At 35.3% G+C, this 27,895-nt stretch overlaps 7 protein-coding genes across 8 annotated transcripts; 4 read left to right on the top strand and 3 right to left on the bottom strand.

Moving 5' to 3' along the window:
* The first annotated feature begins 4,504 nt into the window (after positions 1-4,504).
* On the top strand, positions 4,505-5,594 carry LOC100527473 (uncharacterized). Its single transcript, XM_003549633.5, has 3 exons — positions 4,505-4,899; positions 4,988-5,046; positions 5,153-5,594. Exons 1-3 carry the CDS (start codon positions 4,701-4,703, stop codon positions 5,270-5,272), a joined length of 378 nt encoding a protein of 125 aa, XP_003549681.2. The 5' UTR covers positions 4,505-4,700; the 3' UTR covers positions 5,273-5,594.
* A 2,075-nt stretch (positions 5,595-7,669) lies between these two features.
* On the bottom strand, positions 7,670-9,894 carry LOC100815129 (GDSL esterase/lipase At1g74460). Its single transcript, XM_003549632.4, has 5 exons — positions 9,540-9,894; positions 9,022-9,152; positions 8,694-8,933; positions 8,343-8,592; positions 7,670-8,098 (listed from the first exon to the last, which is right to left on the bottom strand). Exons 1-5 carry the CDS (start codon positions 9,775-9,777, stop codon positions 7,851-7,853), a joined length of 1,107 nt encoding a protein of 368 aa, XP_003549680.1. The 5' UTR covers positions 9,778-9,894; the 3' UTR covers positions 7,670-7,850.
* Positions 9,895-11,460: 1,566 nt separating this feature from the next.
* On the top strand, positions 11,461-14,378 carry LOC100814603 (geranylgeranyl diphosphate reductase, chloroplastic). The gene is made up of 2 exons (XM_003549631.5): positions 11,461-12,214; positions 13,443-14,378. Exons 1-2 carry the CDS (start codon positions 11,528-11,530, stop codon positions 14,142-14,144), a joined length of 1,389 nt encoding a protein of 462 aa, XP_003549679.1. The 5' UTR covers positions 11,461-11,527; the 3' UTR covers positions 14,145-14,378.
* Positions 14,379-16,772: 2,394 nt separating this feature from the next.
* On the top strand, positions 16,773-18,801 carry LOC100814078 (malate dehydrogenase, chloroplastic-like). 2 transcript variants are annotated; one of them, NM_001254703.3, is made up of 2 exons: positions 16,773-16,878; positions 17,245-18,801. In NM_001254703.3, the coding sequence occupies exon 2, from the start codon at positions 17,251-17,253 to the stop codon at positions 18,478-18,480; it is 1,230 nt and encodes a 409-aa protein (NP_001241632.1). In that variant the 5' UTR covers positions 16,773-16,878; positions 17,245-17,250; the 3' UTR covers positions 18,481-18,801. The 2 variants fall into 2 exon arrangements, with proteins under 2 accessions (NP_001241632.1, XP_006600222.1); XM_006600159.4 differs by having other exon boundaries at positions 16,828-16,943; positions 17,245-18,779.
* A 481-nt stretch (positions 18,802-19,282) lies between these two features.
* Positions 19,283-22,123, bottom strand: LOC106796773 (pentatricopeptide repeat-containing protein At3g47530). Its single transcript, XM_041011135.1, is given in 5 exon segments — positions 19,283-20,321; positions 20,324-20,612; positions 21,036-21,566; positions 21,568-21,665; positions 21,668-22,123. Coding segments are annotated over 5 exon segments (1,545 nt in total). The 5' UTR covers positions 21,824-22,123; the 3' UTR covers positions 19,283-19,850.
* A 524-nt stretch (positions 22,124-22,647) lies between these two features.
* LOC100810700 (protein RKD1) lies at positions 22,648-23,803 on the bottom strand. Its single transcript, XM_003550735.3, has 4 exons — positions 23,718-23,803; positions 23,456-23,613; positions 22,992-23,353; positions 22,648-22,875 (listed from the first exon to the last, which is right to left on the bottom strand). Exons 1-4 carry the CDS (start codon positions 23,801-23,803, stop codon positions 22,648-22,650), a joined length of 834 nt encoding a protein of 277 aa, XP_003550783.1.
* A 2,866-nt stretch (positions 23,804-26,669) lies between these two features.
* LOC100810172 (protein EMBRYO DEFECTIVE 514) lies at positions 26,670-27,895 on the top strand. Its single transcript, XM_003550734.5, has 2 exons — positions 26,670-27,069; positions 27,490-27,895. The coding sequence occupies exons 1-2, from the start codon at positions 26,788-26,790 to the stop codon at positions 27,832-27,834; spliced, it is 627 nt and encodes a 208-aa protein (XP_003550782.1). The 5' UTR covers positions 26,670-26,787; the 3' UTR covers positions 27,835-27,895.

Raw genomic sequence — 27,895 nt, 5'->3', positions numbered from 1 at the left:
TAAGACAAGACCAATACAATTAATAAGCAAACACAACATTTAAAATATATATAGGCATATAATAATCAAACTTGCACCAAATATCTTTGCTATTGACTCATTCTCCCCTTGTCTCTTATAATATTAATAAAGCCGAAAAAGGTCTTTATAAAGATTACATGTATGTATTCTCCATAACACCCTCCATTCCAAACAAAACAAAATGATCTGAGATGAATGATAGTTCATTGAATAATCATTTGTAAGGCTCGTCAAAAGTTCAAAACGACTAGCTATATATATATGATTCATGCTGTTGAGATTTTGTTCTGCTTTGTTTTTGTTAGGATTAATTAGTGTATGTTTAGATTGATCGAATTGTTTTTCTAGATAATGTTTGTATATATTAATCAATATCAATATTTTGTCAAGTTATTTTCTTATTTGATTAGAAGGGAAATAAATTAAGAAACATGAAAAACCGTGAATTGCAGCTACATCTCTCACAGCTTCATGCATGAGATGTAATACGACCATGCCAAATGCAATCAAATTAAGCACAAACCAGCACGTACACGAACAAAAACCACGTGCCTTGGATAGCTGGATGCCTCTTATCTATCAACTCTGGTGTCGAAGGTTTTTCTTTCTCTTTGATTTAGGAGATTGGTTACGGTTTTGTCAGTTTTGGGGCTTTTTTACTTTTGGAATTTTGACTTTTCACTGGTTTAAAAATTTTCTATGTACTTTTGCATTATAATTTTTTTTTATTAGACCTATATATAGGTGGGGACAAGGGCAACTTAGCATTCCTAAATAGGTTACTAGGGTTTTTCTCTTGAAAAAAATGGTGGAATTTTTGTTTGCTTATTAATGTGATTTATTTTAGATTAAATTTTATGAATGACTAAGTTGCCATAGTGAGCATACATTTGACTTCTGTATCAAATACGTAACGCAAGCATTTGACTTTACATAAGTTTTTTTCTTTAAAAAATTTATGAGATTTTAATATATGCCACTCTATTAGCTTTTTTTAATTAAAGAAGCAATATTTTTAAATTTTCTTGAGTTTTTTTTTATCTTAAAATTATTAGACGTACTTGTTGTTATGGAGGTCATCTGAACCTCTAGAGTCTAGCTAGACCTTTAAGTCGATTTCACCTCTCAATAGTCACTTTGAACACTTGATGCCAAATATGCCTAATTAACACACTTAGCCACGTGATATACTCAAGTGACCTAACGACTTTTCCCGCCAGAAAGGCTCTACATAAGGGACTCCTTTTGTCATGTCCATGTATGACCACTCATTTTACAACTTCTCTCTCATATGCTAATTTTCGCATCAGAGTTGTTTCCTACACATCACTGTTGACGCCATCGTAACATTTCACTAGAGACCTTGATCTTGCATTTGCGTGCCTTACCACTCAACAATATTCAAAGGTAATTTCGTTTTGAGCCATGAGAAACAATGAGGTCGTAGAGCTATGTTGAATGGCAATGAAGGTTTTAATGTGAGAATTATTGGCAAGTGGCAGTGACGTTTACATGTTCGAAAATTTATTTCTAGAATATACATGATACATCATACAGAACAATGATATTTTGGAAATTAGCTTCTGAAAGGGGTATTTTTGAGAGAAAAAACCTAAATGGAGGTTCCTTTAGCAACTCAATGAGGGGTATTTAGCAATAGTCCCGCGTTAGCTGAACATGATATAAATTGCTTCATGTACCCCATGTTTTGCTAATTGCACCCATATAATTTTTAATATCCTCATATTACTCTCTTTTCCCCCCTTCCATCAGTCTCCCTCCCTTAGTAAATGAAGCAGTTGTTTTCCTCCTTCTGTCAGTTCAGTTTGTTTTAAAACTTCCATGGGTTGCAGGAGGTAATTTGTGAGATGCAGGAAGCAATTCCCTAAAGCACTTTGCCTAATTGTCCAAAAGAACTACTAGCCCTTCCCCTGATTTTAAAAAAGGAAAAGAAAATAAAACTTTGAGCCTAAATATTGTACATTAGATTAAGTTAGATTAAGGGCATTTGAATCCTATATTCCCTTATTTGAATCCTGCATCTCTTTATGTATTTTAGAATGACCATTCTAAAATATAAATTTATATTTTAAAATGAGTTTTTCGAAATATAATAAAAAAAATACATGATTCAATAATAGCACTTCCCCTATTCGTCCAAAGAACCACTAGGCACTATCCCTTTACCCATTTAAAATAATAATAATAATAATAATAATATGTCCCAAGCCCACGATTAGCAGGATTAAATGCTTCATTAGGCCAAGACCCAATACCACTATACTATTGTGTGGGAGAGGGAGAAAAGAAATCACCTAAATGTGAATGAAAGAGTTAAGCGTTCCTCCATCTTATCACAGTTACGTAGGAGAGGAAGAAAATAGTCATAAGAATCATTTGAATCATCCTTATATAAAAAAAACTTAGTTCTAGTCAACCTCACCTTGTTCACAATGCTTAAAAGTTTGTCAGAATACTCATTGTTTATTTCTAACTTTCATTCGTTGCATCTCAATCCTCCTCCCGATCAAATTCAACATTGTCATCCTGTTGACATTCTCATTTCCTTTATACCGTTGTGTGAGAAAATCCCAAATGGCCTTTTCGGATTTCAAAGTCATAATTCAAGTAAAGATTGCTTGAGAAACAACAAAAAATATGCAAGACTTTATCTTTGATTTTTGCTGCCTTTTCTCCTTATGATTATTGATTTAATTTGTGCTGCTGTAGAATTTTCTAGTAAAGGATCAATCACATAGTCCTCCTCAACAACCTCCCAAAGATCGATCACTACCATCAAGATAAGCATTCGTTTATATTGTCTATAAGTGGTAATTATCACCCTAAAAAAATGACAATATATTATGGCTAAGTTATCAAATATTTGCATTTTCATCTCTTCGTGTAAGTATTTACGTGTTTTCTGGAACTCTCAACCTTACCAAGCCTCTCAAGAACAATAAAGCATTGATTATCACTAATTTGAAATAGCAAATAAATTCTAAAAATACTATGAAATGCTGGGAAGACTAAGCAATGAATACTGATGCTCATACTTTCATTCGTACTAACAACCATTAAATAAAAAAAATCATAATTAGAAATTGATAATAGTAACAAATAAAATTACCCATAAATTTGTAACACCTAAGTTCTCATGCATCTATTTCAACTCCTATACAAGGTCGACGTACCCTAGTTGGTTAATTTATAACCAACCTATTACCTTCCATAATTCCTCCAGTTAAGAACATAAAAAAAATTCAGATACTGATCGAAGCCATAATAAATTCTTAACAAATTCAGAACAATATATATATATATATATATATATTCAGGGGCCGAAATTCGCTCTATGACAGATCAATCTGAATTTGTAGCTGTGTTTTTTTTTTTTTTTTTATCTTTTAAAAGAGAAATTTTCATAGCTTCCATTTCTATGTCTAGTGACAGCTTTGTGTGGTCTACTGGTCTACAGATAGCAAAGTTGGTTTGCCACTCGACAGATTTGGTGGAGAATTTTGTTGTTTCCACTACACTAGCAATAACATAGATGACTACAACATTTGGGTTGTTTTCGTTGTTGAATATGATGACTTCCACTTCCAGCAACTGCAACCGATGTACAGCCACTAGGTTTTTACTCTTACACCGTTATTAGACTTGGGCCATACAAAACAATACGGGGAATAAACATAAACTAACACTACGTACGACAGAAATTATTTATCATGTATAGAAAATTTGCACCTGATACAAGGTCAACGTTGAATTTATGTGAGTATTGTCTATGTCTAATGAGAGTTACTGGATCTTTAATTTAAGTGGCCTGTTTGTCTTTGTTTAAGAGGCTCCTTTTTCTTTGAGTTAATTTCAAAGATCACATGTTTCTTTTCTTTTACTGAGTGGAACATCTTTAAATTAGTATAGGCTTTTCTGCTTAAGTGACTAATGACTTACTAGTCTAAACATATCTTAACACTTTAAATTTAATTATAATCTAACCCTTTTGTTTTATTCTATACTAATGTGAAGTGTGAGACTTATTTTTGAGTGATCCCGGTGAACGTGTGGCTAATTGCTGCCACATTTAGTGCCAACCATCTGTTTTCCTTATACCTTTGTTGGCATACCATTGTGCTGTTGCCCGTTGTGAGTTACTTGGGATGTGTAGTGACCTACCTATACTGTTCACATATGCCCTTTGCATTTCCCACTAGCCTTAATTTGACTTCGATTATTGTACAGGTTTTACTTCACAAACGCTTCCTTGTCATCTTTCCACTTCCATAGTGTGCTCCATATTAACTTAAAATATAACTTTCATGTCCACCTAACAATTCTCCGCACACCAATACCGGAGAAATTATTAGTTTATTCAGGACTATCACGAGTCCTACTAATTTTTACAATGTGACATAATTAAATATTATTAAATCTTTCTTATGAAAAGTTCACAGGGTTAACATCTAAAGATTGATCAGGATCATAGACATGTAATGATTTTAGACTACTTAATAATTTTTCCTTAACTTAGAATTTTCACACATGAATAGGCCTCAAGTTGATAAAAGCTCTCCAAATTAAGAGTGAAAACACGTCGTTCTCCCAAGAAATGATGGGTTGCTATCACCTTTATGACTTTGGTAGCATGATTGCTCCTCTATAATGGATTTTCAATGCTGAAAACACATTCACAAAAAAATCTTGTGTACAAGTATAAATTGAGAACTGGCATATGGGAAGCAACACAATCTAGAGTTTGTTGTTGTCTAGTTGAGCAGTGCAATACAAGGATGGCAGGCACTCTCTTTCGTTTATTCGTGATTCTTCTAGGGCTTTCTCATCTTATGTGCTTGAAAGCAGTCCCAGTTACAAGTAAATTCTACTGCTATATTTCTATTTGTATTCTGGTAGAGTTATAGTTCCCCTTCATTTTCTTACAAATGGCTTTTTATATAAGCAGGAACTGAAAACCTTATGCAAGGTCCCCAAGTTCACCTTACTCTGGAGAACAACTACAAGGTGCACTTTGATGCCCTATTCCTATGTTGCTTAAGACGTGTGATACATTTTTTAACCATATATATATCAAGTCACCAAGCTTATGTTACATTTTATTCAAATACAGGTTATCACGGAGAGAAACTTGCACTGGGAGGAACAACCCATTACTGAGAGGATGGAATTGGAACTCCACGACTATTCCCCATCAGGGCCTAATGGTCGTCACACTCCAAGAGCACCATAGTGTGTGAAATAATGGTGTGCTGGACGATAGTTTTCTCTAGGTAGCTAGTAGGCATCCTTTATGTAATACATCTTATATAAGTAAGCATAATCAGTGAATTCTAGAGGCAATTATGTATGATGAGAGAATGGGCTAAGTAGAGTTGTATCCCCAGCAGTGCTCAGCATGATTGTATGAGAACTCAAGACACTCATGTTTGTTAAGAATAAATAATACATGCACTGTAGTATAAAAGTCTTTTACATTGTTATTCAATCCCAGAATCACAATATATGATAAGTTTGATGACTTTTATAACAATTATTTTAAAAATCACGACAAAGCTATTTTTGATTGTTGATATTGTAGAAGACTTTTACATTGAAAGTGCATATGTCTATTAGACTCATTTGTTAAACTCTGCTTTATATCCATATATTAAGCACCCAGAATTTCAATTGTATTTTATTGAACTAATAGCATTACAGCTCATTTGTGCTCTAGTCATAAAAAAATGATATATCATCAGTTTTACCTTCAAAACAATGGTTAGTAACAGAGTTATTCTGTTTGTCTAAAGGATTCTCACTCAAAGAATCCGTGTGGAAAACAAAAACCAATCACTAATAAATCTATGTAGAAGGAAAATGTCACAGTCATAGATTTTATTTTGGTAAAACCACACTAGATGCATGTAATTAAAGTAAGTCTAAGAAGCTGAACAACGGATCGTTCGTGGTGCCAATAATCCTCCACCCCAATATTAAGTCGTCGAATAAACAAATGCGGATGTGAATAGTTGCTTACGAGTTGGTGATGCACTAAGCATTAAACTAAAATGTAGCTTTCTTTTTGGCCGTTCTTTTTGTGTCCGAAATAGAAATTTGGAGATTTAAATGTGAAGAACCATTTGTCCACCCAGAGCAAGTTGATAGGGATTACATAACCAAGTTCTTGGAAAGTGAAATCGGAACTAATCCAAAACGTTTGTTTAATTTAAGTAATCATGCTAGTTGGCCACTAAGTACACTTGAAGATTGTCTCATAGCAAATTTAATATTTATTTGTTTTATTTTCAGGGGAGAAAGCGATGTATAATGTTGATTGGGACATACTTTGTCTACCACTCCCCCAGAAGCCTTTTCTCAAACATATCCTGGAAAAGTTGGAGGCCAATATAATAATATTCATTAATTATAGCATATAAAGTTAGTGGGAATTATTAGAAGCACATAAGATCCGAAACTCGTAATTGTACATTGCACGTAAGTGTGGAGATTTGAATTTAATATACTTGAGATGCATAAAGTAATGCTAGCAGAAAATTAAGTCTTGGTGTAGCGTTCAGGTGTAAGCCTATAACAGGACGTCTCACAGAGACCATATTCTAATGTAGATACATAATCTCTTTGCAATAAAATACCACAGGGATTAATATATGAAACAAGTCCACGTTAAAGTTGTGTCTTGTTTTCTATTAAGTATAAACTTAGTGCTGTATTTTTTATAATCTAGATAGTTTTTTCATCTAAAGCAAAAGCTAGCGGATTAATTTCCTTATTACTGATCAAGTCAGTGTCAGTTTCCCAAAACAAATCAATATGATATTGGAGTCCTGCACTATTTCTTATCCAATACGTCTTTGGCTATCAGGATTGTGTCTGTCTGTGATTTCATCAAGATTGTTTAGCTTAACTCTTTCAGCCTTTAAATTTTTTCTATAACATACAATTCTCTTTCTTTGGTCATTCTTTCAATCGGTAACAATAGGTCATTCTGCTAAGCATTGCTAGTCTAAATAAAATGTAAACGATAAAATCACAGACAGACACAACACAATCCTTTGCAAGGTAAAGCTTAATTTGGGGGGTATGGTAAACTAATCATGATTAGCAGTTAACTTTTGTGTATTTCCTTCTCTTTAGTATCAAAGAAATTAATATACCTGAAGGTTCTTGTAAGTTTTCACTTATAAATGCAAACCTTAGCGCTAATACTTTTCGGTTAAGACATTTGTGGAATTTCATCCATATCAGAAGTTCAGAATTAACTCAGATCTCCTCTGAAGTCAGGTGCATCCGTGCATGACAAAAAAATTTCAATCTTCAACTGCAAAAATATATTGTACTTTCTCTCTCTCAATATGTGTGTGTGTGTGTCTACCATCACCATGCGCAATTACTCTCATGCTGAAATGATTGCAGTGAGCTACTGAACATTCTTTGATTAGGAATGTTTATGAATCAGTGGCCAATTTGTTCTTGAGGTTAAAAGATAAGAAATTTCTATAAGGGAATAAAAAGTTAAATGGCTACTGCTAAGCTGCAGGCTTCTGGAAATGGTGCAGTTCAACAAAAACAATTTATTGAACCTGATCAAAAGACCAAAGTGGCTCAATTTGAAGAAGATAATACAGTATTTCATAATTAACTGGTGGGCTACATGTTTGATGCAGAATAAAAGGAGATATCAAAAGTTTCTTTGTTATTTTCTAACAAGAAATTATGTATAACACTATAACTGACAGGAACACTGGTCTTGGAACATGAAGATACTTGCTTCGACAGGCAATTCAAGCATTAGGCAATAAAACCCTGAATCATTGGTCATCTGGGGATGGAGCAACAGCAGGTGCTGGGGAAGGTACACTTCCTTGATTAGTATTTGAAAGTCCAAATTTCTTGATGAGTTCATTTGCAATTAGCTCATTAGCACTGTCTGTGGGGTGGTACTCATCCCAAAAGACATATTTGCTTCTATCTTTGCACAGACTTGATGCAGGTACACATGTAAGGGCGGGTCGAATATTCCAAAAGGAACAACAGGGCGAGTCTGCGTTTTGGAATCCTGCAAAGCAAACGTAGTTACGATATAAATAACTCTCAGCAGTCAGCAGACAAGCTAGAGCAATTATTAATTTTCTGTTAATGCATGATATGTAGCCAATTCTTCAGAAAGTAACATACACAATGTGTGAAATCCTAAGTTCATTCTTTTTAAGTGTTTCACATACACAATGAGTTATGTTCATTTAGATAATTGCTAATGGTGCATGCATCCTGTTTGTGAAGAAAGTAACATATTTACTTACCATACTTATTTGGACTGCTAATCACATCATAAACAACATCATATGCATCTCCAAATTTATAACTTGAATCAGGAAAGTCCTTCGCCAAGTCATCAACTAACTTGCTTGAAGCTTTGTTGAAGGTAAGAGCCAGCTTGTTTGCTTTTTCTCGACAATTCCCAGTTGTAGTAAGCACCCTTTGAAGGGGAATGCAACCCATTGGACCCAACCCAAAAACCACCAGTTGTCTTGCTCCTAAACTATGAAGTAGCTACACACAAACACGACATAAGTGAAAAGATTTTTATTATTAGATGCAAAAAGGAAAAAAGAGAAAGAAGTTGTGTTAGGATGGATATAAACTAAATAAACCTTTAGTTGTCTTTCCAATGTTCCTATTAAGTAGTCCATGAAGGTTTCATCATTGTATGTCCATGAATCAGTGTAAACAGGCATCAAGTAGTTGTTGATAAAGTCATTGCTCCCTAAAGCAACAACATAACTAGCTTCCTTGAAAAACTTGTACGCGGCCCTTTTTCCAATTTTGCCTCTAATTAACTTTTGTGTCCCCTGAAACAGCTCAATTTGTTTGTCCAGAGAAAACCTTTGGATCTGCAAGAAATAGAATTTTCCATTCAAATTATGCTTGAATACATGCTATAAGTCACATAGTGTATGAAATAAGATATTTGCAACTCACAAAATAGGCGCCAGTTTCATTCAAGATGCCGCCACCACCAGAAGCATAGTTCACACCGTTTTCAAGTATAACTTCTTCATTTACAGATGGGTCCAGGAATGCAGGAGGCCTAGGGAGGCCCATATTATCACCTGAAAATGTATAACATTAGTATTAGTATGCACCCAGACACAATAGAAAACCACTACCATTTCTAAATAACATGACAAACTCTAATTCAAATTTGTTCACATATTGACACCACATGAATACCTTAAAAGTTAGAAAGTCAAAGCTAAATCTTTGCTGCAGCAATGTGGATTAGAAGTCTTTTCACTTTGGGGGTAAGGTTTGAAATGTTCATGCCGAAAACTAAAAAGAAGCAGTCTTTCACTTTAGGCAAAAAATAAAATAGAAACTTGTCACATAGAGGCTTTTTTGAAAATTCACCAACCTAAATACTGACATCAAATTGAGTTAAGATTCTTGTATGTTCACTGATTGCAAAGTGAGTGCATGCTAAAATGAAAGGATGTTACCTATTATGTCAGCCACTGTGCGACCATTAGTGAACCTTCCATTAGGTAACCCGTTACCCATGTCTATACCATACCAAGGCAAGCTTGCCTGGGCAAGGCTTCTTGAGAGATGCATGTTATTTCCAACATCCGAGAGTGAGTCTCCAAAAATGAACTGCACAACCTTGCTATCGCATCCTTCAAGCCCAATTCCCAAAATTGTGGATACTATAATCACTAATGCAAGATTGAAGTTCATATTTGTCTAGAAAGTTATGCCTCTATGCTCTTCTATGGCCATTAAGCATTTGGGTTGGTTTTTTTATACTGATAGCTAGCAAGCTAGGTGCTAGGACTTTTGAAAATTTAATTAGAGAATGAGATTGTTCCAAAGTTTGGCAGAAACATGGAGAAAATGTCATGGGCATGCATAAGCGGGAAGTAGATAGTTTGATATACCAACTTGCATTGATTCAAAGCAACTGCAACTACCCATGTATTGTATTTTCAACGTAAGAGAGTGAAATCACAAACAAATTGTCAAGTCTAGATTTTGTTCGTGTTGGAACATGAAATCCCATTAAAAGAAGTATGGGGCGATGACCCTTAAAATTGAATTCTCAACAAACACGGTGCGTGCATGGATGTCTCTGGAGTGAATTGTACTTTGAATTGGTAAGTTAACCAAACCGGGAAACAAATGTTGTCCCAAAACAAAAACAGCAATACTAATTCCTACAGCAATGTAACGGAAAGAACTTAAAAGGCATGGATTCAAGGTTTCGCGAAATTCCAAACTTGTTCAAGTCCTCCTGCATGCCTTAATAACCCAGCCCCTCTTATTTTGAATGAAATGATACGAGTTTCCTTCCTTTTAAATAAAAAAGGCATGCAGTGACTTGCAATTTATAATTAATTAAAAATATTAATATTTTTTTATAATGTATTATATATTTACTGTGTATATTTATGTATTTCAATATACATCTAATTATGAAATTTTAATTATCAATTATAATTTTACTCTTTATTTTTTAAAGTAATAAAGGGTACAGGATGTGTGTGATAATTAAAATGTTGTAATCTTAATTTTTCTTAATTTAATATTTAATTTTTAATTAACAATTATGATCTCAATGCTGTAAAAAGATTTAAAAGCATTGTAAGTTACGGAATAAAAACAACAAAAGGTTTGTGACAAAGGAAGATACAGAACATGTATTCTATGTACCATGTGAGAAGTTTTAGCTTTACACGTAAATAGCATGAGAGAGCACGGTGGATGCATTAAATACGATGAAACTTAAATATATGTTTTTATTCCCTTGGACTTGGACTCTTGGAGTAAGTTTGTTTTTTATTTTCTAGATTTAAAATTGATATTTTAAATTCCTGTAATTTGAAAGAAAGAAAAATTGTTTTAGTCCCTCTACACAAAAGGTTATTTAATCCAATCTGATCTTGTCCCAATTTGAAATTAATCTGATTTATACAAATCGGGCTTGGACTTTATTTTAAAAACTCAAAATGAATGTTTTTATTCCAATCCACTGTAACTTGCAACTTTCATCAAGTTTGCAAGTAGTTAAGGTAAATTAGGTTGATAAATAGGAGTTTTAACTTTAAATTTGAAGCATGAATTAAATTTGAGCTTTTTAGTACAATTTGGTTGACTTAGTATTGACTTAACCTGCAACAACTCATACAAATTGGACTTTATTGGATTTGCATCTCATTTTAAAAATCCAAATGAAATGTATCTTTTTAGTTCAATCCATTGATGGAGTGTGGAGTGTGAAGTATGAAGAGAGCATAACGTGGCAGCACCAGAAGCACTCAAAATAAAAAGCAACGCCCCTCATCATCCCAAAATCTATCCACTTTAAATCACCACCCTCGATCCTACCCATCCAACGGCCACAAACCCCCTCAAATCCCAACCCATATCCCCTCAAACACACATAAAATTAGAGTTCCATAGTCTCACTCTTTACTCGCCACTCGTAACAATGAACTCCATAGCCTTCAAATCCTTCGTCGGCCTCCGCCAGTCCTCGCCGGAGGCCCCACATTTCGCTGCCCAGTCCCGCCCCGCCACTCCCCACCGCAAATTCCGCGTCGTGGCCGGAAAATTCAGCCCCAGGCTGAACGGCCGGAACCTCCGCGTGGCGGTGGTGGGCGGCGGTCCCGCCGGAGGAGCCGCCGCGGAGACGCTGGCGAAGGGCGGCGTGGAGACGTTCCTGATCGAGCGAAAAATGGACAACTGCAAGCCGTGCGGCGGCGCCATCCCGCTGTGCATGGTGGGGGAGTTCGACCTTCCGCTGGACATCATCGACCGGCGCGTGACGAAGATGAAGATGATATCGCCGTCGAACGTGGCGGTGGACATCGGGAGGACGCTGAAGCCGCACGAGTACATCGGCATGGTGCGGCGCGAGGTGCTCGACGCTTACCTAAGGGACCGCGCCAAGGAGAACGGCGCCAACGTCATCAACGGCTTGTTCTTGAAAATGGATATTCCTAAGGATAATAACTCCCCCTACGTTCTGCATTACTCTAGCTACGACGGGAAAACCAATGGAGCTGGTGAGAAGCGTACCTTGGAAGTTGACGCTGTCATTGGCGCCGATGGGGCCAATTCTAGAGTCGCCAAGTCTATCGATGCCGGTGATTATGAGTATGCCATCGCTTTTCAGGTATATTTCTTCTTCACCTTCTTATCGTTCATTTTGTTAGCTGGAAGAGGATCTTGAAAGACGGTGATAAATTGGTATGGAAATTTCAAATTTAGTTCCTAAATGTAAAAAAAAAGTGCAATACATTAGTCCAGCCGATAATTTTTTTTATAAATTGATTCCTAAACTTTATAACCTATCGTTAAATTGATCTTTGAAAAATACAACTTGTTGTCAAATTGATCTTGCTCCTTCAATATTACAACTTAATAATAAAATGATCTATCAAATTTAACTCTAGGACCAATTTGGTCGTACTTTTTGCACCTTCGGATACTAAATTTGAATTTTTACCAATCTATCACTTGTGACACTTTCAAGGACCAAAATCAACATCCATCCTTATATCATTAGTCAAATTTTATTTTTTGGCAAAATTAGTCAAAATTTATTAAATATTAAGTCATGAAGCTATTTTTTAAATAAGTAGGGCTTACGCTTTTTTTTACAAGAAATTTAAGCAATAAGTGTATTCTAAGAATATGTTGCTAGCGAAACACTGGTGGTGTTGTAAACTGTCAATTGGTTTCTAAACTTGGCTCATTTGTCAATTTGGTCCAAACATTGTTAAAACAATCAATTTAGTAGTCAATTTGCTCTCTAATTTTTAAAAGATCTTGTTGAAGCACACCAAAACTATGGATCGAGTTGTCTAGTAGATGGCGCCAAAGTATAGGATTAAGTTGCTTATGCCTTTTCATAGTGTCATGAATCAAATTAGCTGGTGAAGAAAATTTTAGTAACTAAATAGATGTTTTACATATTGGACAAAACTTAAATACACTTTCATAGATGTTGCTTGTGTTGTTCTTTGACCAAAACTGGAGTTTTTTTTGTCAATAATCCGTGCGTAATAAAGGTTTGAAAGAATTATGCAACTTATTGAGAATTCAGGATGAAACTCCAGTTCTGATTAAAGCACGATGCAAACATCACCTAAGAAACTGTATCTATGTTTTGCCATTACTTGTTAATGCTCTTTTTCTTTTCTTGGATGTAGGGAATTTTTTTCAAAGTTAGTAATTTCTTTATTTAACTAAAATGAATGTAGAGCTTCTGATTTATGAATTATGATGCCATAAAATGTAGTGTATGTGTGTTTCAACTTTCAAAGTGATGTTTTTAAGCGAGTGTTGTTGTGATTTTTCAAAAGGTAATACCAGGTTTTGTTTTGATTGCATCGTTTCAGGAGAGGGTAAGAATTCCGGATGATAAGATGGTGTATTACGAGAATCTTGCGGAGATGTACGTGGGGGATGATGTTTCTCCGGATTTCTATGGATGGGTGTTTCCGAAATGTGACCATGTGGCTGTTGGCACTGGTACCGTGACACACAAGGGAGACATCAAGAAGTTCCAACTAGCAACAAGGAAAAGAGCAGAGGACAAGATTTTGGGAGGCAAGATCATCCGAGTGGAGGCTCACCCTATCCCGGAACATCCTCGGCCACGAAGGTTGTCGGGAAGAGTGGCGTTGGTTGGTGATGCTGCTGGCTATGTAACCAAATGCTCTGGAGAGGGGATCTATTTTGCAGCCAAGAGTGGCAGGATGTGTGCAGAGGCAATTGTTGAAGGTTCTGAGAATGGAAAAAGGATGGTGGAAGAAGGGGACTTGAGGAAGTACTTGGAGAAGTGGGACAAGACTTATTGGCCAACTTACAAGGTCTTGGATATTCTTCAGAAGGTGTTTTATAGGTCCAACCCTGCAAGGGAAGCGTTTGTGGAGATGTGTGCTGATGAGTATGTGCAGAAGATGACCTTTGATAGCTATTTGTACAAGACGGTGGTGCCTGGCAATCCATTGGAGGATCTGAAATTGGCCATTAACACCATTGGGAGCTTAGTGAGAGCCAATGCAATAAGGAGGGAGATGAAGAAACTTAATGTATGACAATAATAGTCTCAGTTTGACTCTCATATATTTGCCATTCATTTTTGCATTGCGTGTTTCCTAGTGGACATGATCTCCTTATAATTAAGTGATAATTAACTATATATGTGTAAGCAAAAAAGGATTGAATTTTCATGCAATCCCATACCGGTATGTATACCTTTTATCTACAATGATGTAAGCGAAGCAAGGGGTTGATTGAAATACTAGGTACTAGCAAAAGTTTACTTCTCAGATACTTTTGCCATTGGTTATATCAGCTAGAATTAAAGATTTAGGCTCTCAAGTTGTGTGCTGTTAGTGACTCATTTAGTGGTTTAAGCTATTCCAAATTGAAAATATACGTGTAAAATATGTCGTTATATATCCATGCCAATGATGTAATGACAGCTACAACTGCATTCCTAGTCTGGTTTTCTGAATTTTATATACTTAAGACTTAAGATTAAGAATGAACGGCCTTTACCTCTTGGTTGTATTATAGGGCCAAAGTTCGTGCACTAGTACGTAAGATCTCGAATACTTGATACCATTGACCATGCAATGCATTTTTTTTATAGCTATGGTTGTACGATTGTCGTTACTTTTTTTTTTCCTAAGATGATGACTTTATTTTGTGGCCCCATCGACTTCTGTTTATTGAAGATTATAACATTCGTATATTCTGATCAATTAAAACTATAAATTCTCATTTCCGCACACAATTGTCCATAAAAAATGAGTATTACTTTGTTTTTTACAGAAAAAAATGACTATTCTTAAGCATAACTTAAAAATATTGTTAAAATAACAAACATAACTTGAATATGTTACTTAAGCATACAATTTATCATAAGACACTTCTGTTCATCTAACTTAACTCGATAATATTATTCAAATAACTCGATGCTTCTCTTTTTAATAAAAAAAAAAAACCGTGAAATATTTGTTTCTTTTTCAGTTTTTTTTTAAATTTTTAAAAGAAATTGATTTTTTTTTCTCTGCGAGAGCAATTCAACTTTTATCAATAATCAGTTAGTAAAAAGTCACAACACTCCTTAAAAAAAACAGATATCACACTACGCTGTAAGTAGAGGGGATGTCAAATTAAGCTGAATCGTTTTTTTTTCTTTTTCCAGAGGTCCGGTAACCAATCAAATTCAGACATTTGGTTATTTCATACCAAAAAGTCATTATATTTTGAATAATTTATTTTTATAGTCATATAGCTATTTTAAAATGTTAAATACAAATAATCAGAAAGTTGAAAATTAATTTCAATTTTATTATATTGTTTTTCTGACAAGTTTACAGTTTGGGCTACTATATACTTTATTATTTGTTATAAACTATTATCTATAACTATTAATAGTACAAATGATCTTATTTGGTGTCTACATTTTATTAAATCATTTTATCCTTAACTCATTTCTTAAATTTCAAATTTTTTTCTAACCTACATTACTTTTATATTGTTAGTTTTTTTATTGCCATTTTTTATTAACTATATTTAACTTTTATCTATTTTATTATTTAAAAAATTTAGTTCCCCTTGTTTTAAATAAATCAAATTCTCTAAGTTTCTATAAAATTTTTAAAATATGGATATATAGAATAATGAAATTAGTATTTTTTAAAATAATAACAATAATACTTGAATTTAGGATACCATACAAACTACTTAAACCTCTACTATGTACTAAGCCGATATTGAAATTAGTTTAAAATGCGATAACTTTTTATTTACATATCTTTCCATCAACTATGCAATTAATCATTTAATTAATTGTTTCTCGTAACAGGTTTATACCCACAGATTATATATAATTTATAATTATGCATTTAATGATATTAGTAAGCTTTTTATAACAATTTTACTAATAAACGCAGAGAGATAGATTCATCATCTTACCCGTAAATGAACTACTCAGCCACTATGCATTGATTTTTTTTTTTTATTCATCATAGTGCATTGGATGATGTTTATCTATTGCCTTTTTAAATCGAAACTATGAACTCCTAACACGAAATCAAACAATTTTGAGGGGCTTAATTAAAACTTTCCTAGTTTGTAAAAAAGAATATGTTAAAAAGAGTATATTAAAAAGTGTATGGTAACATTTATCTTCGACTTTTCAGCACAGTTTTTTTTTTTGGAAATGTTTATGGATAATACATAAAAAAAAATCCTCATTTGTTAACATGTCAGTGTCCTCACATTTATTCAATATAAATCCCACACTCTTCTTAAATGAAGGTTGCATTTTAATCTTTAGAGAATAAACTGTATCTATAATTGATACTTCTACTGTTTTTCTAATTAATAGTTATCATTAAATTTTATGCTTCAAAATGTACTCCTCTTATTTTAGGAGCGTGAAATCCAAACCTCACTAAAAAAAAAAAATCTAAATTTCAAAAATAATGGAAAAATTAATCTAATCTTACCGGGAATATGGTATTGTTAAGAAGGTGACCATCTACCAGGAGTCTGTCTAAATTCTAATAATGGGTTCTTAACTTCTTTTATTGACATTCGGGGTATAATAATATTAAAAAGGAAAAAAATAGGGAGAAGAAAAGCAAATAATAATAAATAAATGAGAAAAAGAAAACAGTAAAATAAGAAGAGTGATGTGATGTGAGGATGTGACAGGAGAGTGAAGAAGTATTTTGCGTTTATTTATTCAGCATTCGGCGGAGATTTCAAACCCAACTTGGCTTGTTCCAATTCCATTCATTCGTTCATTCCCAGGTACGTTTTTCTCGCCCAGATCTCATTCCCACTCCTCAATCCAAAACTTCTCATTCCAGATCTGTGTAAACGCTATTCTCTTCCATTTCCATTTCTCAATTGTCTTTCTGTATTCCATTATCGATGTTGCAATTTTCATTCAAAATTACACTCTCATTAACTAATTTTAGAACATGTATGCAAGTTGTTTTCAGCTCTTTCTGTGTTGTATGCTATGGCATCTTAATTGGTTCGATTGAATAATCTGTTAGGTCTACCCTAGCAAAACAAACCTTATACTTTCTTATTTCCTTGGTGCTTTTTGTAGCTTTCAGATAGGTTTCTGTGTGTTAATCGAATAGACCTGAATTATTTATTGTATCACAGGTTGTGATGGCAGCAGCACCAGCAGCTACCTTCGCTATTGGAACCACCGGTTCCCTCGGCCAAAGAGGAAGCTCGCTTCCTCAATCAAAGTCCTTTGGGTTGAAATTCAACTCTCTGAATCATTTGAAGAGCTTCTGTGGCCTCAAGGCCATGTCATCCGTGAGATGTGAGTCGGAATCCTCCTTCTTCGGTAACAAAACCGGTGCTGCTCTACGGGCGTCTTTTGCATCCAAAGCTCAAAAGGAAAACAACCACAACTCGCAGCCTCAGGCTTCGTACAAAGTTGCGGTTCTTGGTGCTGCTGGAGGGATAGGTCAGCCGCTCTCGCTTCTCATCAAGATGTCGCCTTTAGTTTCCAACCTGCATCTCTATGATATTGCGAATGTCAAGGGAGTTGCTGCTGATATCAGTCACTGCAACACACCCTCACAGGTCAGGGATTTCACTGGAGCTTCTGAGTTGCCGAATTGTTTGAAGGATGTGAATGTTGTTGTCATACCCGCCGGTGTTCCAAGGAAGCCTGGCATGACTCGTGACGACCTTTTCAACATCAATGCTGGCATTGTCAGGGACTTGGTTTCTGCTGTTGCGGATTACTGCCCTGATGCTTTTGTTCAAATTATCAGTAACCCTGTGAACTCTACCGTGCCTATTGCCGCAGAAGTTTTGAAACAGAAGGGTGTGTATGATCCTAAGAAGCTCTTTGGGGTTACCACACTGGATGTTGTGCGGGCAAACACGTTTGTTGCTCAGAGGAAGAACCTGAAGCTGATTGACGTTGATGTCCCAGTTGTTGGTGGCCATGCCGGGATTACCATTCTTCCTCTGTTGTCAAAGACAAGACCCTCGGCGAGTTTCACTGATGAAGAAATTGATGAGTTGACTGTCAGGATTCAAAACGCTGGAACTGAAGTTGTTGAAGCAAAGGCAGGCACAGGGTCTGCTACCTTGTCGATGGCATATGCTGCTGCTAGATTTGTTGAATCGTCTCTTCGCGCACTTGATGGAGATGGGGATGTGTATGAGTGCTCATTTGTGGAATCAAACTTGACTGACCTTCCATTCTTTGCTTCAAGGGTGAAACTTGGTAGGACAGGAGTTGAGGCTTTAATTCCATCTGACCTCCAAGGGTTGACTGACTATGAGCAGAAGGCTTTGGAAGCACTTAAGCCTGAACTCAAGGCCAGCATAGAGAAGGGGATTGCTTTTGCTCAGAAGCAAACTGTTGCTGCTTAAATTTCCTTGTCAGCAGGTGGTTTCTTGGGTTATGGATTTATTTGAGCATAAATACTACTTAGAGGACTTAGGTTGCAGATTTGTTGTAGCATCTTTACTGCTTCCAGAACTTAGGATTCAGACTTTCTATGTATCAATTCTACTTCCAGTTTTGTTAGTAGAACGGGAGGACGCTTCCATTTCTGTTCTCTAAACCGAGCTTAGGTTTTGGTCAGAAATCTTCAAAGATGTAAGCATTATAATGTAGAATTGAAAAAAAATGTAAACGTTGCTTTTTGAATAATATGGCCATTAGACCAGGTTTTGGTTTTTTGTTGAATATTTTAGTATTTCAGAAATCTCCTTTACTGATGCAGAATTTAGTTAACCATGCTGGCCTGATTGAGCTTTCAATACACTTTTCACTCATCAGTGCCAGATCAATGGACCCTTCAATAGATGGATGCAAATGGTCTGCACTCAGACAAATCTGCAGTTTGAACCCGATAAGATGTTCTAAATTCTAATACTACAACTGGTGATTTTTAAAATTGTATTTATAATTTTTTATCAGTCAAATAATTTCCATGGCCAAGATTTTCTGCAGCTGTTTCTCTTGTCTGCTTTGAATCCATGATTACCCTATTCTCTCAGCCACTAGCCAGAAGGGCGAGAATGATTCAAGTAAAAAAAAATGGGGAAAAGAACTGTGTTTGTTAGATATTGTTGTTCTGTAAATCAAATGTATAGAAAATGATCATTTGGCATTGTAACAGTGCTTTACTGCTGTTCCCTTAATAATAATATATTGACTCAACAAAAATTTATTATCGGTCAGAGAAGTTGATTCAGGGTTTCCTCGAAAGATGATAACATAGTTAGCAGATGAGGAGTGCCAATCTCAAACAAAATCCCCTTGTATTCCAGAGGATGAACCTTCCCTGTCTTCAGTGTCTTGTGTCAATATAAACAAAAATTCTAAAAAAGAAATAGAAGAGAGAATCAACACCAAATTTCTCGGATAGCAGGTTTCTTTCTTCTTTTTTTTTTTATGCATTCTGGTCAATGGTGTTTGGCAGGTGTCTGATCTGATATCATGATCCGCAGGATCAACCTTGAATGATCTATCCACCAACTTCAGACATATCATGAAATACAGGACTTGAATAAAGGCAATGGTTAGTTAGCCTTCACCCACCCACTTGAAATGCAGTGTAAAACCTCCTTAGTAGTTAATATGTATGGTTGCATTTCAATTATACCAATATTCATCCAGATTGTCTACAATATACCAGCCGTGAAGATATCTATTCTGCGTTTGCAGGGGCTCCTGACAATCATTTAACACTCGTTGCTGGATATGACACATTTATCACCAGCTCATGATATTCCTACCAATAGTTGCTACACGAGCAGCACCCTCCCCTGAAGTGGTGAAACCGATTATGGTCCCTAAGAATTACATCACCGTTGTAAACCCCAGAAAAATGTTTCAGAAAATTGAAGCAATCAACACATATGCGGAGATTATTAGCCACTCTCAGTGTTGTGCCAGGTGGAGTAGCAAGAACCCCAAAAGCAATAGCCAATTTTTCACTGTGATGAGAGAGCACATACCCCTTTTCTTTGTCATCCATCTTATGTAACTCAGATGAAAGTTCAACAACATAGCCAGCAATCCTCAGCTGATGATTAATCTCATCCAGTGTCTCGTAAATCTCATGGTTTCTAGTATGTGAAACGTCGTCCACAACAAACTCATGTACTACTCCTTTCAGTTCAATTGTGCTACAACCAGGTGTGGTTTGGATTGATTTATTTTTCATCAATTTTCTCACTTCTGCTACCTTTTCCCAGTGTCCCCAGCTGAAGAATAAATATTCAAAAGTAAAACATGATCCCCAGCTTCTTGAGCTTTCAATTCAATCAAATGTCCAATTACTCGTTCACCAAGTGTAACATGGCCATGAATTCTGCAAGCACCAAGCAAGGTCCTCCACGTTGTGGAGTCTGGCTTCTCCACCATTGACATAATAAGCTGTTAAGCCTTATCAAGCAAGCCAGCATGGCCCAAGAGATCAACCATGCACCCATAGTGATGAACGTTGGGAGTTACTCCAAACTCTCTGCTCATACGGTCAAAAAATGACATCCTGTTACAGGAATAGAAGCTGAAGGTGATTATGCAGATGAGGAAGAAGAGACACAGGGCATAGCAGAAGTAGGAAAAACGGGGGTGCAAGAAGTAGGAAAACCCAAAAGAAGAATCATCAAGCCCAACTACTTAAAAGACTATGTTTAAGGAGCATTAGAACAAGCACAGATACAGAGCCTTGCTTGATTAACGAATTGTTGATTATAGGAACCCAATTCTGTTACACACATATTCTAGAAAGATTCTTAGTTATTCCAGCTCAGCATGAATTCTGTTACTAGGTCCATCTATATATTACCATGTAATAACAAGCAATGGAATAATACGAATTACACAATTACCTTAATCCTTCTTCTTCTCGCTTCCTTTTGCTTATTCTGCTCTCGGGAGGCACTGGACCTCGAATTCCAGAACCTATCACATCCCCTCATCAACCATTCCAGAATAACTGCAAGCAGAAAGGACACCCGTGAGTGTCTGATCATCAGGCCGAATGCCAATTCTCAGCATCTCCTCAAATGATTCGATAGCTTCTCTCCCATATCCATTCATTGCCAAACCAGAGATCATTGCACTCCATGAAACCACATTTTTATTCCCCGTTCCCTTAAACACTTCTTAAGCCTTGTCTAAACAACCACACCGCGAATACATAGATATGAGAGCATTAGATAAATTGAGAGCACCCCCATAACCATGCTCCATCATATAACCATGAATCCGTTCTCCAAATTCCAAGGCATACAAATGAGCACAAGCCTGAAGAAGAAGCAAACAGGTAACATCATCAGGCTCACATTTATAGCTCGAATTCTGTAAAACATCAAACAAACTCAAAGCATCCCGAGTCCTATTATTTCGAATACAGCAAGAGATCATCACATTCCAAGCAACAGTGTCCCTCGGAGGCATCTCATCAAACACCTTACACGCATCACCACCTCTCTGACACTGAATACAAGTCCATTACAGCAGTGAGCAAAAGGGTGTCCCATTGGTGCCCGTATTTGAAGATGTTGCAATGAACCTGAACTCCGCCAAGAAGATACAAAAACCTTATAACCTTATACAAGACTTAACAACAAAGGAAGAAGATAAAGGGTCTGCAGCAATGCCTCGTCTTCTCATATCCCGATATAAAAGAAGACCCTTTTGCGGTGAATCACTCATGGAGCACGCCCTGATCATGGTGTTGTAATAGGAAACCATGGGCTTTGTGGGAAACAGATTTTATGGCAGAAATCACAGGTTCTAGTGCCATTTGATGTCCAACGTTTGAGGTTTACGGTGAACCGACGATGCAGCTTGTTATTACATGGATGAGAGATCAACCAAGTGATCTCCAAACCGTTGCAGGTTTTAGATAAAAAAAAATATTCAAACTAAACATAAAATAAATTATAACATCAAATTTTCCGACGGTTTTTAAACCTTTTTTAGTCTATTATCATATTTTAAAATTCAAGTGAATGGGAGAGGTGCGAAAATGTAAATGGAGATAGATATCGAATTGGGACATGAAATTAGATTATCTTTTTTTATTATTATTAATTAAAAATGTATATCTCATGTGAAATTAAGGAGTATAATTGTTATAATTTTCCTATTGTATACAATATCTTGAGCTGCCCAAGGCCACGCCCGCCACCTCCCCACATAGCTTTTTCACATCAACATTCAAATGCATCTCTTTTATCAACCAATAATATGAACACCACCACACATTCATAACATCAACAGATTCATCCCTCCTTCATAGATATTTATAAAAAAACACCTACTTTTCCACACAAGATGATTTCGGACATGGTAAACTCGGTCGATATTTTTATCTTGCTTCGTGTGTACCCTTTCTTAACTTGAGCAATTCAACCAGCATTATCTATATTATGCCTAAACGCCCACATAAAACAACCCATAGTGAATTCAGTATAAACTATCAAAACACGTTACTTGGATATATTAGATAGCATGCATATAGAAAGATTCGAACTGTTTCTTATCATATTCGATGGCAATGACATTCATCAAGCTCAATGCAAAGAAGAAGAAGAAGAAGAGCGTGGTTCCTTCCTCCGCCCTGTGACTGTGAGCTTCCTCTTCTTGTAGTTGGCCTTGAAACACGCTTGTCTAAGCCTCTTTGTAGTGTCTTCGAGTTCAGTATCTGGCATTTCCTCCAATACCTTCTTTTCCCTCTCCAATATCTCAATCGCACTTCTTAACTTCTCTTCACTCTCTCCCCCCTCCTCTTTCCCTAGCTCCTGCAAACCTCATTTTTATTAATCAACACATTTTTTTATCAGCAAATGTGTATGTTCGTTTTTGTTAGGAGAGTATATCAAAACTGCGACCTTAATTTCACACAATGAGAACTCACCTGCACGTTGTTTATCAGAGTTTGCAAGCTCATGAGCTTCCTGTGGGGCCACCTTCGAATACCCACCTCTCTGCACCTTTTCTTCAGAAGTGTTATGCCCACATTGAGTTCTGTGGCTGCTTGTGATATTGGCATGTAGAAGTACTGAGATATGGTCTTCCTTGATAACGTTCTGCAACTGCTATTGTTGATTCTCTCTTCTCTCCCTTGGTTGTTCACTTTTCCATCTTCTTCCATCATTTGCTTCTCGATCCCACCACTTTCTTCGTTGTTGCCAAACAAAAATACTTTTTGTGAATCAAACACAGCATCAACTTCGTTCCAGCCAGATAAACCCTTTTTAATGTCATAAAAGTCATAGTCTGCAGTAACATTTTTAAGATATCCAATCTCAAAATAAGGACAAGTGTACAAGGCATGCAAGAATATAATAACATGCATGATACAGTAGTATTATAAAAGACCTTGCACGCTTTGTGTTGGTTCAGTAGTAGCGAGTGTTAATGTTTCATATAATGGATCTGAAGGGTAATAATCCATAAGAGGAACAGCATCAAGATAGTAGTCTTGTATGGGAAAACCGTAAGGCCAATCCAGTGAGGGATACACTTCACTGTTTCCGCTGAGAAAAGGCATTTCAATAATTACAACAAGTTAAAAAAACTTTGTAAGAAAATCAAACATTTCATCATGGTAAGATAGTACAACAGAAGTTTCATGGTTTACCTGTAAGAAAATTGGCACGTAAATGGAAATGGTTTTTCATCTATTTCGTAGAAAGAGCTCCAACCCATGAGTGACTGAGACTCCATGATTATGCTTCACACAGGAAGATATGTATAACGATGCTGAAGTAGTAGTGAAGAAGGATTGGAGTAAGTCCTTTCCTTGATGAAACAGTAGTAGAACGTGGGAATATGAAAGGAAGTGTTGGCAACATATATGAATATACGATATGATGAGAGTGAATCATTTGTAACTAAAGGTGGCTATTAATTGTTTGGAGAATGTGCGCCGCCTTCTATGCGTTTTAATGGGGAAGATGAGTATGCTTGTGAGAGTTACAAGATCAATTTAATTACTAGGATTAGGATATATCCAAGGTGGTTGTGCTCAATCTCAGCCATTGGATTAAGATAACTACTTTCATAAGATCGAGAGTGAATGGGACAGGAACAATTGATTAGTGTCTAGTTAGTTGAGGGTGGCTACTTCAAGTTTTCCAATGGATAAAATAAAACGAGTGTCATTAACTTAACATATAGCCTGATAATTAATTAAGTTCGGGAAATGTTCCTATCAATTATCAATTCGTAGTCACTTTCGACAAATATGATTGGGAATGAGCGATAACTAGGCATGCTAATTAATCTTCTATGGCTATAGTATATTGATCAACCTCAGATAAATACAGTAATCTTCATAAGACTGGACCTCTTCCTGACCATGCATGCATGGTTACCGCACGTTTCCCGTTTTCTTCCAAGCAATAGATAGATCTGAAAGTTGAACACATTATGAAGCGATAAATCATAATCATTTGCCTCTCCGCTAACTTGATAGACTCTAGCAACTAGTAATCATTACTGTTGGAGCCAAAACTAAAGGCACAAAGGCTGCTTATTTACTTATTTATTTGATTACTTGTTTTTACCTTTTGAAACGCCCTAAATTGATTAATTTCTACGTTTTAATTAACTTCTAACTGAAGGCTAACCAAATGAAGTCGCGAGTTATCGTATTTATGGAGGTGTAACGGACTCATTTAAAAAAACACTAATTATTTTCCCCGTCTGTTATGAAGAGAAATTGGCGATTTTCCAATCCATAATGGATGGTTCTACAATTGCAAAAAAATATTTTATATGCTTGGCAAGGTCGTGCATAAGCAGGTTCTTGATTGGAGATCAAACTTTGTACTGAAAATTGTCAAAACTTGTAAGTATCCTTTTTTTGGTGAATAAAACTTGCAAGTGTCCTATCCACACAGAAAAAAACTTAAGTTTGTTTAAATGTTTTTTTTATACTGAAAATGCCAAAAAAATTAAACTATATAGGTTAAGTTCCATTTTTTTTACTGAAGTACATATAATTATTTTAAGAATTTAATTTATACACACACGAATAATATAAAGAATTTTTATGTTATTATTTAATTATAAAATATTATATATGATAAATTTATTAATTTTCATAATAATTAGCTTAAAAATTATATTTAATATAATATTTGATTGATTGATAGTATAACATTTGTTAGATTGATAATACATTAAAATTAAATTATTAAACTTTTAATTTAATATTTTATAACAATGGTTAGATTGATAATGCCTCATCACCAATCTATTAGAAATTATTCTTATGTGGATCACTTTAAGGTGATTATTATAGAAGTTAAGAATACTATATATATATATATATATATATATATATATTTGTTTATGGTTTTTTATTATTTTGACAAATTCAATTTTAAATAAATTAATTTTTTAAAGCAAAAAAAAACATTATATTTGTGGTTACCACACTAAATTTTTTTTAAGTAGGTCAAGTGAGGTAGCCTAGTTCACCATGAGTTTAACCCAAGTGAGGCAGTTGTAAGTGGGTGTTCTAATTTTTAAGCTAATAAAAAAATTTAAGTTTTTTTAGTCACCTTAGCCAGAATCAGTGGTGGTCTCCGATGGTTCATGAATTTTGGCCCGTTTTAGCATCTCTAAGTGATAATGATAATAGTTATCATGATAATGATAGTTATCATAATAATGGTGGTAGCAATAACAATAATAACAATGTTGGAGATGGAAAATATCAAAATGATAATAATAGTAATGATGTCAATGATTGTGACAATGATAACATGCCACTTTGTTTAAACTTTTTTTAAAAAAAATTAAATCAAAACAATTTAGACAAACACATTAAAAAATACAAAATACTTATTTATTAAAACAAACATTTATTTCAACAAATAAGTTTAAACAAACTACAGAACACAGATAATAGTAATAGTATAATTATGGTTGTAGGAAATGGTGATCATAGGTAGTTGTGGTGACAATAATCTATACTTACTAATAATAAAGGGAATATACTCAATTTGGTGATTACATTTCATTGGACAATTTTAATCTTAAATCACTTCTTAAACTTTATATTTTTTCTAACCTACATAACTCTCCTCTACTTCTATTTTGACTAGTTGTATACATGACTGATAATGATAACAATAACGATAATAATAACAATAATGACATATATATTGCGACAAAGGTGTTAATTGGAATAGTGTGATAATAATAATAATAATAATATATATGTTATGGCAAAGGTTTTAATTGAGATAGTGAGTTGTAATGAAAAAAAAAAGTTGCATAAGTGTGAAAGAGCAAACTTTTCTCCATGTTTATCTTATTTATTCCTAATTAGGTTTCCTACTTAGGCTAAATTTTGAATTAATAGACAAGATAGAATAAATTAATAAATTAATCATATCCTATATGAGCTCGCCAAATAATAAATCAAAATATATTATAATAAGTTATCCATGCCTTTGAAAAAAAATGAATCATTTTTAAATTAAAAAAAAAGTATTGACCTTTTTTATTTCACCTTGAATCTGAATAAAATGTTAGGACCCAATTTAACAGCAAGGCCTTGGCCAAGAAAAAATAAGTGAGGCCCAATTGGTTGGCGTGTGATGAAGAAATTAAAATTAGGTCAATCAGAATCCCTCCCGCTCCCTAATTTGGTTTTAATAAATAAACTTTTGAAATAACTAGGCCCACCCACGACCATGGCGGAAGCCACTGCATCGGAACCGGAAATCGTCGAGCCCACCACCATGGCCGCCGCAGACACGGCTTTCGACGGCGTTGACTCAAATCAGAAGCGCACTAGAGTGGACAGCGATGACGAAGAAGACGGTGTTTCGAAGAAGCGGAAGGTGGATGAAGAAGAAAAGGAACCTTCAGGTCCCGTGAAATTGGGTTTCAAAAGCTTCGCCTCTTCCCTGGAAATGTTCGATTACTTCTACAATCTCCTTCATGCTTGGCCCCCTTTTCAAAATCTTAACCAGGTATTCGATCACTTGTCACCGTTATCGTTTTATCTACTTAACCCTTTTTCGCAGGTAGAAAAAAAATCCTTTTTTTTTTTTAATTTGGCCATGACTATGCACCGATGTTATCTACAGTACTTATTTTTGAAATATTTTTCCAGCTAATTTTTCAGTATTTTTTTTTCACAAAGATGAAGAAATTTCTGTCTATGCATATAGGGCCTCAAAAGGCAAATATTTTTTCCAGCTAAATTTTCAGTATTTTAATGCATTGGCATTTTTCAAGGTTCAAATGCATGCAAATTCACTGTCAGCTAATGTGTAAACTGGCTTAGTCTTAGTATGTTGCCTCAGTAACATTATCTTGATGATGCAGTAGCCACAACCAGAATTTACTTACTGAATTCACTGTAAGTTGTTTTTTTTTTTGTGTGGCAGTATGAGCATATGATGCTGCTGGAATTGCTTAAGAACGGCCATACGGAACCTGATACTAAGATTGGAGGAGGAATCTGTGTTTTTCAAGTCCGCAAGCATCCTATGTGGAAAAGTAGGTGCTTCTTCCTCGTCAGGGAGGGTGAATCTGTTGATGATTTTAGCTTCCATAAATGTGTGGATCATATTCTTCCCTTGCCAGAAGAGATGCAAGTGAAACCTGATGCTAACATGGCATTAGGAGGAGGAAAAAAACATTATAGAGGAAAGAGTGGTGGTGGTGGAACAAGTGGGCATGGCCATGGGAAAAAAGGAGGATCCAAACATTTTATGTGTTTTATGATCTAAACGTTTTATGTATACTAACTTGACCAGCTTATTTCATGATTCTTGGCAGTAGCTTATTTCA

The sequence above is a fragment of the Glycine max genome, chromosome 17, assembly GCF_000004515.6.
Source record: "Glycine max cultivar Williams 82 chromosome 17, Glycine_max_v4.0, whole genome shotgun sequence".
Classification (NCBI taxonomy): domain Eukaryota; kingdom Viridiplantae; phylum Streptophyta; class Magnoliopsida; order Fabales; family Fabaceae; genus Glycine; species Glycine max.
Note: the sequence above shows the minus strand (reverse complement) of the source record. Positions and strands in the feature narration are given on the sequence as shown.